Source organism: Microtus ochrogaster, linkage group LG2 (genome assembly GCF_000317375.1).
Source record: "Microtus ochrogaster isolate Prairie Vole_2 linkage group LG2, MicOch1.0, whole genome shotgun sequence".
NCBI classification, from domain to species: domain Eukaryota; kingdom Metazoa; phylum Chordata; class Mammalia; order Rodentia; family Cricetidae; genus Microtus; species Microtus ochrogaster.
Window position 1 is genome coordinate 39,765,290 of NC_022028.1, and position 15,240 is coordinate 39,780,529.

The following is a 15,240-nucleotide window of genomic DNA, read 5'->3' on the forward strand; positions in this document are numbered from 1 at the left end:
AGTTATGACCTGCCCTCTGAGGTGGGTGCTGAGAACCCAACTTAGATCCTCTGGAAGAGCAACAGGTGTTGAGCCATCTCTCCAGAGTCCATAAGAGAAGGGTTTGGAAAGTTATTTTTGAGAGTTTGTCTATTTTATGTATGTGTGTGCAGGCCAGTGGCCAACATTCCAGACAGAATCAGTCTCTCCTTTCACCATGAACTGTCCTGAGGATCAAACTTAGGCCGTCAGACTTGGCAGCAAGCGCCTTTACTCACTGAGCCTTCTTGCCAGCCCAGAGACTAGGGTTTGTGACTTCTCAGATCAGCCATGACATATAGAGACCCAGCTGGAGATTCTGGGGTCTGGAAACCCTGGGGGTAGAGTGGTTTCCCAGGGCTGGTATCTCCGGGAGACACAGCAACTCACCTCAGATGTATCCTGGGGCTTTGGTGTATTCTCTTTTTCTTTCTTGTTTTTGGGCAGTTCATGTTTGATGCGCTTGGTTCCCGACACTTTTGTTCTGTTCTCGTTTTCCTGTGAATTGTTCTCCTGTTTCCGAGGTTTGATTGGCGGCAAAGGCTTATCTTCTTCTCCCTTGATAAACCTTTCATATGGTAGGATTAACCTGAAGGGAAAGCAGAAGAGATGGTATATCAGATGGCCAGTTCTCATGACAGCATCACTCTGGACTTGCTTCCTCTTCCTGTACATGATGCACTCTGTAGAGATACATTCTCAGACTCCTCAGGGATGGTGAAGCTGTTAAAGCACAAAGCTCCCTCTCTCTATCCTATACTTTTCCTATGCTTGAATACCTAAAACAGTTAAATTTAAAAATTAGGCAAAGTAAGCGATTAGAAGATGTAACAATAAAATAAAACAACTGTAACAACATACTGCAATAAAAGTTACCTAAATGTAACTCTCCTGAACAAGTCAAGATGGGTGTTGTTTTCTAACTATGGCTGACCATATTGCTGAAACCAAGCAAAGCAAAACCATGCATAAGCAACTTGTTGAGTGACCTCATCCCCATGACATGCATCCTTCCAGGGGCTTACTCTACGTAATCTACTTTATTAGTACAACTTGGTTATCTGGTCACTTAAACGTGTCCCCGAAAGACTGCTACCAATGGAGGTGGCCAAGGTTGACATGGTCACCATGGCCCGTAGCACTTGGCTGATTGCCAACGACATCAGCCAATAAGGACAGCTGCTGTCCATGGACTCTTCTGTCAAATGTACACTGAGTACCCACCCTATGCCAGGCACTGCTCCAAGTTCTGAAAAGACAGCCATGAACAAAACATTCAAGACCTCTGACCTCATTCAGCTTCTATTCTAAGACAGGCTAGGTACAAGATGCGAATCATTCCATATAATTCCCACCACATCCCTTCAGATTAATGCTCTTATCATCACCATGAGTTTCATGACCACCATCCTTCGCCTGAGATTAAAAAAAGGGCCCAAGGGTCCCCACATCTGTTAGAGCTGGAGTTTGGTGTTCACCTCAAAATGTAGACCCGACGGTATACATTCGAAAGAAACTGCTATCGTGAAACCCAACAAACATACGTCACTGAAAAATAGATATATTTTATATGTGTATAACATATATAAAAATGTAAGTTTATATAAGTTATATATACATATATACACACACATACATACATACACATATATAAAATCACTCCCCACTCCTACAACATTGAAGTCCAATTTGGCCATGACAGATCTTGTATCCTCTAGCCCTGAAAGCCATCAGAAGCTCTGTATTTTGGGGGACTGAGGAAGAAGGGGGTGCCAAGTTAGAAAGGGCCCCAGCGAGGAGGAAGCCAGCTAACCACGAAAGCAACAAAAATCAGAGGGCTGAAAACCCCGAGCATTTTAATTACATAACTTTTAAAAACAAAGTGCGTAAAATTGCTCTAAAAAAGAGAAGCATCAAACGGCTCTGGTTTTAATCTGTTCCCTTTGCGACACAGCTCTTGATCTGAACGGGGAAGGAGCTGATGTAATTAAAAGGCATGGATTGCATTACAATCCGAGTTTCGACTTCAGTGATTAAAGTTTCTCTAATGCATTTGGTATGATTAATGACTCACTGTGGGATTAATACAAGACTCAGCCTTAAAAATATGAACCTTAATACAGCAAACATAATTTGTTTTAAATACGACAAGTTGACTCGATGAAGAAAATGTACTTGGCTGACAGAAAACAATCTGTTCAAACTATTGGGAATCCTTTATTTTTAAACTAGGACTCCAAGGCAAGAAAAAAAAATCCTGATTTGGAATATTTGTTGAGTATCTTAAAATTGGTTTCTGATTGTACAATTTGTCCACTAGCTCCTTAAATATCCACCACCACTCCAGGCTCCACAGTCAGACATGGGGATATCTGAGACACTGATGGTCCATTCTTTAACAGCAAAGCAAATTGTGGAAAAGACAAATGCCGGTTTCTGGTATTTTAGGACCCAAATCCGTTCACTGAGCATGCTCAGACAAGGTATGTGCAAGGAGGCATGGATAATACTTTTGAGGCCTCTGTCTGGCAGCGGGCCAGCCACGAAGATCAACACAACCCATGGGGAATAGTTATCTTCAGATCCCATTACAACCCGAGTTTAAACATGTTACAGCTGCTCAAACTGGAAACTGCTCTCTTAATGTAGACTTACTAAAATAATATATGGTTGCCAAATACCTGCTTCCCACCATAATATTACAGCGCGTGTTTATATAGGGAAAAGCATATAACTACGCAGAAGAGAAAAAGAGGCAGTCTTGTTCATACTTGAATTTATACTGTCTCATCTTTAAAGTCCCTGACTTATTCCCTCCAGTTCCTCTGTTCCTTTGCGTTTTTCTGCCAGGGACTTAGTCCCTTTTCCGATATTGGAAGGTAAGGGCTTTTTGAACCAGGAGCAGAACGCATTGAATATATTTTAAACTGGAAAAATATTTTAAATTGATTTTAATGAAAACACATTTTATTGTCGGGACAGATAGGTTTGTTGTGCTTTTGTTTTGTTGCCATGGGAACCAAGGAGCTCAGAAGCGGTGGTATTCCACCGGCTGCCATTTGTGATAGTTCCCTTCCCCCAGTTCCCTTGTCTGATGTAGACGGTGAGTTTCTGAAGGGCCTTCATTCTTGAGAATGACAGCGCTGAGTGTGAGGAGGAGAAGGAAGGAATGCAGAGAGCAAGGTGGGGGAGACACAGGGGACCCTAAGAAGAGACCCTTACTCTGGGTACTGACAGGCTTATGCTAACCTAGCTCTCTAGTATAAACCAAGGAAGAGCATGGTTCTATTCTATCTTACAATTTTGCAAGTTCATGAGGCTAGGCAATCTCTCTCTCTCTCTCTTTCTCTCTCTCCTTTTCTCATTTTGACTTAACTTAGCAGCTGGCGAGCCTCCAGCTGTACAAAATATATTTCACTTTGCTGGTCAAAGGCCTGAAGCCAGAAGGCAGGAAATCAGGAATTAAATGTTTCTTGTATCTGGAAAGAAGCATGACTAAGGGTAAAACTGAATCCAAACACAAGCGCTGCTTGTTCAAAGCTTGCAGAAGGGTGTGTGTGTGTGTGTGTGTGTGTGTGTGTGTGTGTGTGTGTGTATGTGTGTGTGAAGGTCAAACAAATGTGGGTTTTTTTTTTCCACTTCTAAATCATTGAAAGATAATTATAGTCACTCAGAGGGATTTTAAAAAAAAACCCTCCTAAAATAAAACAAGAGAGGCATCAGCTAAACAGAAAGCAGTAGAAATATGAGCTCTGGAGAACAGGGCACATTCCCACACAGTGCATAAACAAACCGTGCTTCGTTCAGTGACTTCCGTTTGTGGTGACTTCCTTGAATGTTGTGTCAGTCCTCCTGTCTCGGCTGCACAACTACCCCACCGGATGTGATCTTATCAACCAATTATTAGAAGTTTGGCTTTTTTGTTTTGTTTTGTTTTTCCAGCACAAGAGGACAAAAGCTACAACAGGCTTCTGAACATTTCAATGATCAACGCACTCATGTTATCATTAAAAACAGGTTAGCCACTATGAGATCAACATTGCCCAATACAGGAAGCTGTGCAGGTTTGGAGCCAATGAAAGAATGCAGTGTAATACAGCATGCCAGTGCCTCTCAGAGGATGGTTTCTCAAACATTTGTAGGACAACCAAGATTTAATCAGCTTCAAAACTGGACGGATCAAAAGCAAACATGTATCTCCCCCACCCCAGCACATGCAAGAAAGGTGCATTATACAGAAGAAATATTCTCGTCCTGTTACAACTCAGAGGATGTAGGCTGAGTCTCGGGTGGGTGGAAGCGGTGGGCAGGAGAAGAAATACTCTCATTAGTAAATCCATACAGATTCCCCCCCACCCCTACATCTAGGTCAGAGATTGAAAGCTGGGGAGATAAATGGTTCTCCCTTCTTGTCCAGATTTCAGATTAGCAAAATGCTTATTCATTATGCCATTAATGGATGGGAACTAGGCAAGCCACCACGCATTTTAAAAAAAATAATAATAACAGCTTTCCCTAGGCATAAGATTTGGAGCAGCATGAGATTTTATTTTTCCCCAGGAATAATACAAGAATAACATTTTTCCACCTCATAGCAGAAACAGTAGGGGAGCCTTTTGCTATCACAGAGATCCTTATTAAGTTCAGTCACTGTGAAAAGACAGATTCTAACCCCCTCCTTATTCTTCTCCCTTAAAAAAAAAATAAGGAAGACTTAAAAATCAACCCAAGTTAAAATTAACAAATCAATGGCATGATGCCCTTGATTTATTAATGTCTGAACCACTAAATTATCATCATACAAGAAACTGTCGGCTGGAAAATACTGTGGCTTTGCTAAATCTCAAGTTGAATAATGGCACTCAGCACACTAGGTTTTTCGATATGCGTCATCTGATATTATAAAATATTCAATACATTTCTCTCCAGCGGAAGTCAGGGGTCAGCAAATCTATTACTGTAATGTAAGAAATCTGGCAACTCGCCAGCTCTCTCTCCCTTTCATTATTATTTTTTTTAAACACCGAGGCAGATAATTTTATATTTACAAAGTCTGCCGTCCTCCAGGGCCTTGCCTCTCTTTCTCAACAAAAAAGCAGCAGTCTGATATTAGAGAAGTATGCGTGGGCCACGTCGTTTGCACTTCATACGAAAGAAAAGACGCTCATATCTATTAACACCCCCTCTCTTCCCCATGAGAAGAGGAAAAATTATGCCGTGTCCCATCCTAATGAGTGACCACTAATGTCTCCTGAGTCAATACGTATTTGTATGGATGGAGTGAAGTTTTGGGCCGAAACACTTAGCAAATGGCCCTTAAGAGGAAAAATGAGAACCCATCTATTGGTAGAGAGCTCTGAAAAGGATATCGTAATCATGTCCGGAACTGATTCAATTCAGAGAATTAGGGAAGGGAGTCAGGGGGTCTTTAGGATTGTGTTTGAATCTCAAGCCTTCCTCAGCTAGTTCACAGGCAAACTTACCGTATTAAACCGATTTTTTTTTTTTTTAAAGAATTCAAGTTTGAACATGTGCTATAAACTCTGGAGCAGAACAAGTTAGGGGCAGAGATAATAAAACTAGTGTGTATGGTGGGCCAAAATCAGGACTGCTACTCTTACATTAACAGGGTTCTTTGTGGCAGCAGAAAAGAAACAAGACGTTGGTTCCGCTGGGGCTTCGGACCTGACCTGACCCCAAATGGACTCATTACATCTCTGAGTTGATTCCAGGCTTGATAAATTCTAAGCCTTGGCCAGACATTTCCCTTCTGAGGCAGGAATTGAAAATATAGCTCCGCTGTGAAGCGTGGGAAGCAATCTTTCATCAAGTATGAACGGGTGAAATTGCCTCTCCCTTTGTGAAGATGGAGCATGTACCCTCACTAAGGTACAAATGAGTACCGAAGCCGGGACTCCACACGCTGCCCGCCTCTCTAGGTGCGAGCCCACCCCTGTGAAAATGGCACGGTGGTATTTAGTTATCAGAGAACAAGACCAGAAACCAGACACCAGACACACGTCTGTGCTCTGTGACCCTGTGGAGCAAGGACGTCGTCTCCTGGACGGAGACGTCGTGCTGTCGTGCTCGAAGACCGATGTCGCATGACTCTTGCAATTTGCTAAGCCAAGCTCCGTTTGAGAATGACCAGGTCCTGACCGGTATTTTCCTATTATGGTTCTAATTTTGATAAGAAAGGAAAAGAACAACATAGATCTGCTAGGCAGGACTTCCACCAGGGTGGCCATCTTCATAAAGAAATATCTCCTTGGGAGATAGCCTATCTGATGGCACCTGCCCATGTTAAGGGAGTTCTAGGCTCCAACAAAGATGTCTAAGAAATCAGGGTGAGGGCTGGAGAGATGGCTCAGTGGTTAAGAGTACTGTTATTCCGGAGGTCCTGAGTTCAATTCCCAGCAACCACATGATGGCTCACATCCAGCTGTAATGAGATCTGCTACCCAGAACACTATATACATAATAAATAAATTAAAAAAAAAAAGAAATCAGGGTGAGCCTTTTCTTCTTCTCAGAGGCAACAGGTCTGTGGACTCCACATGGCCATTCCGCCAAGGGTCAACCTGTTATATCAGAAGCAGCCCCATAGCTGGAGAGAAGGGCACACTCCTTCTGTCACGTATACCACAAGAGGCTGCCAGAATGCTTCAGGAGGGGTTGATCCCATCTATGAGGCCCGATTTGCTATAAATGGTAAGGGAGAGCCGAGAACGGCTTCTCTATGAAATCTTGCCTCCAGGACTTAGTGCCAGGGGCCGTGGTTTCCCATGGTCTCTCTGGTGGAGCTCTTCTCAGCTAGGCTTCCTGATGCTGGCTCTCTACTCCTGGGGATTTCTGCGTCGGGGCGGATGTTATTTCCATGCCCGCCAAACGGAGACCACACTGAAAAAAGCTAGAATGGGTTTCCAGAAGCAGACTCGATGCCTCGGGGATTACAATACATGCTCACGACAGGAAACAGACCATAAAGAGCACCCAGCTCTCCATAGTGCCAGACGGCACTACCAAAGATGGTAGCTATTATTCTTCTCAACGGGAACACGATGGCTACCTCTGATGGGAGTGAGTGGCATGGACCCAATTTCACGGGCAGAGGGACATCATTTCAAGAATAATCCATAACGCGCCATACGCATCCCACAGACGATGGCAGGCAGAGCCCTTATGGAAAAGTCCACTGAGGGCCACGGTGTGGACTCCTGGCACGCTAGAAGCCGCCACTGGCGCCAGGGCTTCTGAAACCTTCACCAGTTTCTCACAGCGGCTCATAACTTTGGCCAAACTTTGTAACAACTTGTACAAAAACACAATGTTCCAGGAGATTTTTCTCAGTGGCCAGGCTGAAGATATGTTTTAATGGTAAACAATTACATCCCTTTTGTCATCCAAGCCTTTTCTTCTCCTTCTGCTTTCTCTTTTGGAAACATGCTTTCTGGATTTTCAATAGTTCCTTTGTGGAGGCACCGGGCCCGTTACTCTCATAATTGAAAAGATGTTTGTGCAGTGGCATGCTTGAGAATTCGGTTCCTTAATCTTAATGATAAAGCCCCGGGGAGAGAAAATCATAAGGAGACAAAAATCCTAAGTGGAAACCTCTTGTGATTTATCAAGAAGAAAAGGGGGCTAACACACAAGATCTATTCTCCAACTTAAATTCACTCTTGATGGCAACGGTCAGTAAATTTCAGACTGACCTGTAAAGTTTCCTAAGCACTGCTGTTAAGTGCAGGAGGCCAGGAGGGATAAAGGACACAGTGAGGGGACGGAAAGGAGCCGGTAAAAGGCTCAGATAAGGAAAAGGGCTGTTTGGCAAGCTTTTGGAGGAAAGGGGCGGGAAAAGAACTTGCCATGGCTTCCAGCACAGACAGCAGCTTGAAGAGTGTCTGCCCGGGGCTGTTTCTACCCTCACAGCGTAAACTCCAACGTCTATTAATTAGAGCGCCAAGCTGGAGGCAAATTTAAGAATTTTTAAATAGAGATTTTTCAGATGTTGCTGCTGATGCTGAAGAAGAGGAGGAGGAGGAGGAGGAGGAGGAAAAAGGCTTCTACTCATTCATTCATTCGCTTTTTTATTTTAACTTTGGGATCTGGCTAGAGCCTTGTTTTCGTTTTTTTCCCAAGTTTCTTGAACTACCCAGGTGTTGGGAAGTTACCAGAACAGTTTAGGCATGCTGAGTAATCTGAAGTGAGGCCGTTGGGGACGAAATGACCTGGCTAGCCTGTGGGGAGAAATTCTTTCCGGATGATAAGAGGTCACCTGAGCTAGTGAGGGAGGGGACACTGACCAGATCCTGGTCTGTCCAGGGAGCGAGCCTGGGGAGGGGTATACAAGGCAGGCCAAGACCAGCTATGCAGATGCAGCAACAAGTTGTGTTTGGCTCTCTAGGGCCACTGGCTGTCAGTAAGGGCCAGCTGAACCTCTGGTACTGAGGGGACGAGGAGAGCTCGCTAAGTTGCAGTGTTACAGAGAGGGGAAGACGAAGGGGTCCACTCGCTTGGACTCCCGTGACAAGATGGCGGACTGAAGGCAACTATAACTTCTCTCACAATTCCGCCCTGGGTGAGGATTGGAGTAATCCACCTGTTTGATTAAATCTCTGGGCAATGAGAGGGCCAAGCATCATTACGCGCCTCTGAGTCACACAATTGGGAAACCAGGCCTCAGAAATCATCATCTCATCCCCTACCCCTGCACAGGCATCTGGAAAGGGACTGTCCTTTCAGAGGTTTTCACTCTGTCTTATCGTGTCCCTGATTCAGAGGTTTTCACTCTGTCTTATCATGTCCCTGATTCAGAACTGGGTGTTCTGGGAAGCTTCAGGGGAGGTGATGTCACTTGGTCTTTGCCCTCAAAACAGTTCAGTTCTACATTTGATGGTGGGCATAAGTTCTAACCCTACCTCTTTAAAGATCCAGTTTGGATTCTCAATCCCATAGAAAGGCTCTCTTCCTTCTTTGCTGTCTCTGCCTTCTAAACTCTTGAACTGTCTAAGGCTCTGCGCCCGCCCCAGTCAGACCTCTCCATAAGTGAGATTAAGCCGCTAGTCACTGCAGCTTTAACGAACCAACCATGGTCCCTGGAGATGGCTACCCAGTGAAGGCTCAGACCCTGGGCTTCGGGAACCCCCCCCCCCCTGCTTCCTTATCCATCTTAGCCACCAATGTACCAGCGTATCAAAGTCCTTCTTTCCTTTCTTCTAAATTATAATCAGTGGACATAAAATGACTCTTCCAAGGCGAGTTCACCAAACTTAATCAGCAGCTGCCCTGCTTCCCTAAGCTTTTTTATGGGCTGGTAACATAGTTCACAGAATGCGCCACGTTATAGCAACAGTGTAGGAGGAGGGGTTTAGGGCTCTCATACCTATAACATTCTGGGATCCCGTCTGTGACTTTCTCAGCTGTGTATTTATTAGCCTGCAGGGTGTCAGAGATACATGGACTCCTGAACCAGACAGGAGCAAGGTGAGAACTCACCCTGACTCTCTTACCCTTGGTTTTATGCCCAGTTATAATTAGCTAAGTTGCTTTTTCTTTTTCTTTCTTTCTTTCCTTCCTTCTTTCCTTCCTTCTTTCCTTCCTTCCTTCCTTCCTTCCTTCCTTCCTTCCTTCCTTCCTTTTTTCTTTCTTTTTTTCAGAACCTGAAAGATTTGGGGTATGATTTTAAGCATAGTGCTTGTCTTACTCTGAGCACAAAGCCTGCCCCCCTCTTCTTCCCCATCGGCCTCCAACAAGCTAGGCAGAGCCTCTGGGCTGTCTGTCACTCAGCTTCTGCCCCCTGCATCTGGGCGGGGTGTGGCTCCTCCTCAGCCACTCTCCACAGTAAGCAGTTTGAGGCAGGAGGAGTGACAGTCCTGACCAAGGAACCCTTCCGGGAAAGCAGAAGGTTAGAATTTGAAATTGGGCATTATGCATGCAAGAAGATGAAGTATAATGGCTCGCTTCCCTCACAAGCAAATACATTTGCTTATGATTTTGATTTTCTAAATACTCAGAAAAGCACATCACAAAGAACATTAGCCTTGATGCTTCCTTTGCAAAAACCCTAATAACAACTTCATGTTTTCCACACAAACAGACCACGTAATTTATTCGAGAAAATTAAAACCAGTAATCTAGTATTTTGTGTAAAGATTTTCCCCTCCTTCTTGTGCTTCACAAACATTTTTTTTAAAAAAAAAAAAAGAGAGAAAATTTGCATAAGAAAACAAAGCCTTTAAAATGAATTACTATTCCAGAGAAATCAAGCTATGGTCCACAGCCATTTTTGTTTTTGTTCCTTAACTGATAAAAATAGGGCAATTCAGGGCATCTTCAGGGTTGGACAAGAAAGAAAATGTGGCCCTCAGAAGAGCCGTTTGCCCAGGAGAACACAGGCGTTTCCTTGGCGTCATCTTCTACAGTAACTTAATCTATAAATCTCAGCAAGAAATGTTGAAAGCAGCCACATTTCATAAGCTTTGCTGAGTCTGAGACATGTACATAGCAACAGCCCCGCGATGGGAAAACACGCAGGCTTTTTATATTGGTAATCATCTGTAACACGAGCAATTAAGTACAGTACTAATGGACTATGGCCAGGAGCCTGGTGCTAATATTAAAAACTGACAGAGATGAATAGGTCTAGAAGCAAAACCAGGCTGACAAAGACATTTTTATGAAGTGCTTGGACCTATTTGATTTAAACCAATCAGAGACAAGTTTGGACGAGTAGGGCCCTCAGCGACAGCAAGGCCTTCACAGCCATCGTACAGTCTCCGCCTGTGCCTTAAATAAAAACACCCATTGATTCATTTCCACAGCCCGCACTTTTATTATTGCGCTCATTAATAAACCCAAAGTGCCCAACTAATAATATACAAGTAACATTTAATGAGGAACTGGTGAGGGTTTCTTTTTTCCTTGTAGTAAAACAAAAACATTTACTGGAATCACAAACCACACTGCATAAAAAATACATCGGTAGATAATGTGATGTAGATCACTTGTTCCTCTATCATCTTCTAGAAGAGCGAAGTGGGGGGAGGGGAGTGGGGAAATCACACAACTCTCCATGTTAGAAGGCAAAGGGTAAGAAACCATGGGAAAGTGGCTGCGGAAATGGCTCGGCAAACGTGGGGACGTGGGGGCCGGAGTTTGAAATCCAGTGCTCACGTAAAACCCAGGGGTAGCAGAGCACTGATGACCTCAACACTATGGGTCAGTGACAGTCAGATCGTTGGAACTGACTGGCTAGCCAGCGGAGCCAGAGGGATGAAAAGATCCTGTCTCTAAGAATAAGGTAGGGGCCAGTGTGATGTCTCGACAGGTAAAGGCACGATTTGCCATCAACCCCGATGACCTCGGTTCAAATCCCAAAAGTTGTCCTCTGACCTCCACATACACGCGCGCGCGCACACACAGTGATCTATATAGACAGAACAGACGAGAGAGAGAGAGAGAGAGAGAGAGAGAGAGAGAGGTGAGAAGAAACGACAGAAGTAGGTAGAAGTAGAAAGGGTTCCAGTGGTTCTGACTCAACTCTGGAAGGCTTTAGAAATCCACCACAATGTTCCGACCTCACTCAACTTCCCAGGCTTTCTTCAAAATGGCGGCTCGTTACCAAAGCAGCCAGCCATTTTCTCTATGGCCAGACAGCCAGTGACTAACAAAAATGAATGAACATGACCGTATAGCGTTAGCAAGAGGCCAGCCTCTTCTTTGGTCAAAGCCCCTGAACTAATCTTAGTGTCCTCTGTCCTTCTCTGGGGAGCCAGTTAAAGAGCAGACATTCAAAGCAGTACGTCCCAGCCTCTTTCCCCGTCCTATGGCCCTTGGGGTTATTAGTGATTCCTTAAAGGGCACTATCCTGCTTTACTTTCTATTGCTGTGATAAAACCATGACCCAAAAGCAACGTGGGGAGGAAAGGATGCATTTGCCTTGCTCATTCAGATCCCAGTCCGTCACTGAGGGAACTCAGGAAGCAGGAACCGGGAAGCAGGAACTGCGACGCAAGAACTGCCGCAGAGGCAGGGAGGAAGGCAGCTTATAGGCTTGCTCCGCGTAACTGGCTCCTTTACCATTTTTATACGGGAACTCCCACCCAGGGGTGGGCACCCCCACAGCCTGGGCCTTCCACATCAGTCACTAATAAAGAAAACGCCCCACAGATCTGCCCACAGACAATCCAACGAAGGCGGTTCCTCAAAAGAGACCTCTTCTTCCCAGCTAACTGGCTGTGTCAAGTTGCCAAAGACAACCAGGGTAATCATGATTGGTTTAAAAGAGAGGTTATTGATGTATGCAGAGTCTACATTAAAAGCCAGATCTTCAAATACTGGTAACTAACTATTATTTTAATTAAAATAATTTATTAATTACTAATTGTTCATGACAATTTTTGTATTTGATCGCAAGTCTACAGCAGTCTAGATAGCAAAAGGCTATTATTAAAGAAAGGCCACGTGCTTGCAATCAGTGCAGACCAGGAACATGCTACCCTAGGCTGCAGGCTCTGCACCCTCCTGCAGGTGTGGCCCGACATAGCTCAGAACTTCCTGTGCTAGACTCCCCTGTGCCATTGGACTCTGACTTCCAACTCCAATTCCCCCCTCCAGTGCTATCATATGGAAGCTTAAATGGCATGTCCCTTTTATCAGCTATCTTCCAGATGGGATCCTGGGAACGAGAGTAAGGCAGAAAAGACCTCTCTCCTTGTTTTCCTAGATGCTGTTGTCACCCATAACCCTTTATTCTAGACTCTCTTTTCTCTCAACAGTACCAGAAGCCCTTGGACATAGTCAGGCTTGAGGTTCCCAGAGCTGCTCCCTGAGGTCAAAGAGTAACAGGGCTGTTTGGGTGGCTCCCCCTATCTCCACCTCTTCCAGGCACACTCCTGAAACTTGTGGGTGGAGCCATCATGACCTCTCTCTACTCCCATCCCAGGGAACCTCTAGGGTTTCCTCCGTGCTGCGCACCAGCACTTGAAGCCATCCCCTACAATGAATTCTCTGAAATTCATCAATGAAAACTCAGCGTGACTTTCAGTCTCCTCCCGACAACACTCCCTCAAACACTGACCCGAGACGTTCTAGAACGGGAAGACTATACTACGCCTCTTGGAAAAGGTAATCCGGTGGGAGATCAGACCTTTACGGAATGTCTACACTGCTCCTGCGAATTCAGAATGAAAAGAAGTTTAAAACACCCTTTCACAATAGGCTGTAGTGGCGAGGCCTTCCCAAGCTGCCAGCTGACATCGTCTGGAAGTCTTCTAGTCTTAGAAACGGCAGATCAATAAAGGCAGTACATTGCCTTTGGAGTTACATTCAACTCTGTGGCTACTCTTGCAAAGCCTTTTGAATTCACGCACACACACACACACACACACACACACACACACACACACACACACAGGCTGGAGACCTAGCTTAGCATATAAGAGCACCAGTTGCTCTTCCAGAGGACCTGGGTTCAGTTCCCAGCACCCACATGGTAACATTTATTACTGTCTATAATGCTTGTTCCAGGGGATCCAACTCCATCTTCTGGCCTCTGCAGGCTCCTTTACACAAGTAAGAGGCAAAATTCTCATGCACATCATTGAAGAAAAATGAAGCACACACACACACACACACAAAATTTAATACTTCTCTCCCTCCCAATTCTTATCTACTTCTGACCGTGTGATGCCTTGTAAAATTCACTTAATTATGAGGCTCAGTTTTCAAGAAGGTGAGCAGGCTGCAGCTCTGTGGCTCCTTTGGGCAATTTTATGTCACTGGGTCCTTTTAAGATTAATGGTTCAGGCGCTGGAAGTTTTGAAGCAGAGAAAAGTGTATTTTTATGTTTCTAAAGGCCGTGATTTGATTAGAGGCTCCTAAACCAAAGATAAGTAGGTTACAGGAGCCTCCAGGACTGTGGGCGGAGCCCTCGCCTGAGGAGGCATTGTATTGGGGATCAGCTGCCCGGTACAGTGGGTAACAAGAATGTGTGGGCTTTGGTGTTAAGAAATGAGAGAAATCACAGTCACATTTATATTAAAAAAACAAAAAACAAACAAACAAAAGTGCTACCAAGAGTGGTAATTTGAACATCTATTATTGATGTTTAAGAATTCTTCTGGATTCCAACAGGGCCAAGGCAGTCTCTAGGGAATACTCTGGGGGAAATTTTCATGAGGTACTAAACCCAACTCAATTTACTCCTCTTATTCTGAAACAAGCATTCTAGCGTTTGTGAGCTGGCCACTTAGTTAAATGAGATACAGATAATCCTAGGCCTGAACGTCAAGGAAATGTGGTGACCATCTTCTGTGCGTGGGGAGTCATGAAGGATGCTGTGAACCACCCCACAGTGGGGGTCACGGACTCTGGGTAAAGACGGCTGGACTGGGAGAAGAGTAGTCAGCAAATTGAATATTATTAGCACTTTAACTTTTGGCCAGCATTTTAATTGCCCTGTTTAGCTAACTCGGTGTAGCTTGACTTCAGTGTATGCAATAGATATGATTAAAACACGGGCGAAATCTTCATCTGGCCTCTACCTAGCATGTATGGGTGTGTATGCGTACATAAACACACACACACACATGCACACACACGCACATGCCCACACGCACACACGCACATGCACACACTCTCTTCTCTAGTTGAACTCTCCAGTTCTGCATTTGAAGCCAGGGAGCTTTCTTGGGCAGATACACCTTTCCTTACTTATGTCCTTTCCTCAGGGTATTTTATGGCAGCCACGGGGAAGGAAGGAAACGACAACAGACCAGTAGAGGAAGGATTCCTCGTCGTCCTCTGGCTTTCGCCAACGACACACACGTGTGCACATTTCTTCACGCAGAGCCCCTCCCCACCTACAGGGCAGTACCAGCTGTAAGGAAGCTGGTACAACCTGAGCATTTAGGGTAGCGCAAACGCCGTTTATGAATTTGCAGCCAGTAGGCACAGTGTCTTTATCACACAGCGTCCCTGGAGTAGGACAGGACAGGACAGGACAGATGGGACACGACTCCTACCCACAAAGGCTCTGCTAATCTTTCTTGGTTACATCATTGGTACTTTTCTGAAACAGGTAGAGATTATTAGAGAACCAAGCCATGCAGACTTCAGCTCGAAATTGTCTTGATTGAAAGAAAGCGTATCGGCCGGGCGGTGGTGGCACACGCCTTTAATCCCAGCACTTGGGAGGCAGAGGCAGGCGGATCTCTGTGAGTT

The 15,240-nt window shown here is 44.9% G+C and overlaps 1 protein-coding gene across 4 annotated transcripts in view; it reads right to left on the reverse strand.

Annotated features, from left to right (window-relative positions):
• Arid5b (AT-rich interaction domain 5B) overlaps positions 1 to 15,240 on the reverse strand; it is a 174,689-nt gene that overhangs the window by 6,318 nt on the left and 153,131 nt on the right. For all 4 annotated transcript variants that reach the window (XM_013351207.2, XM_005360148.2, XM_013351208.2 and 1 more), the window contains one exon: positions 409 to 607. In XM_013351207.2, the coding sequence (XP_013206661.1) occupies positions 409 to 607 (199 nt within the window). The remainder of the gene's footprint in view (positions 1 to 408; positions 608 to 15,240) is intronic.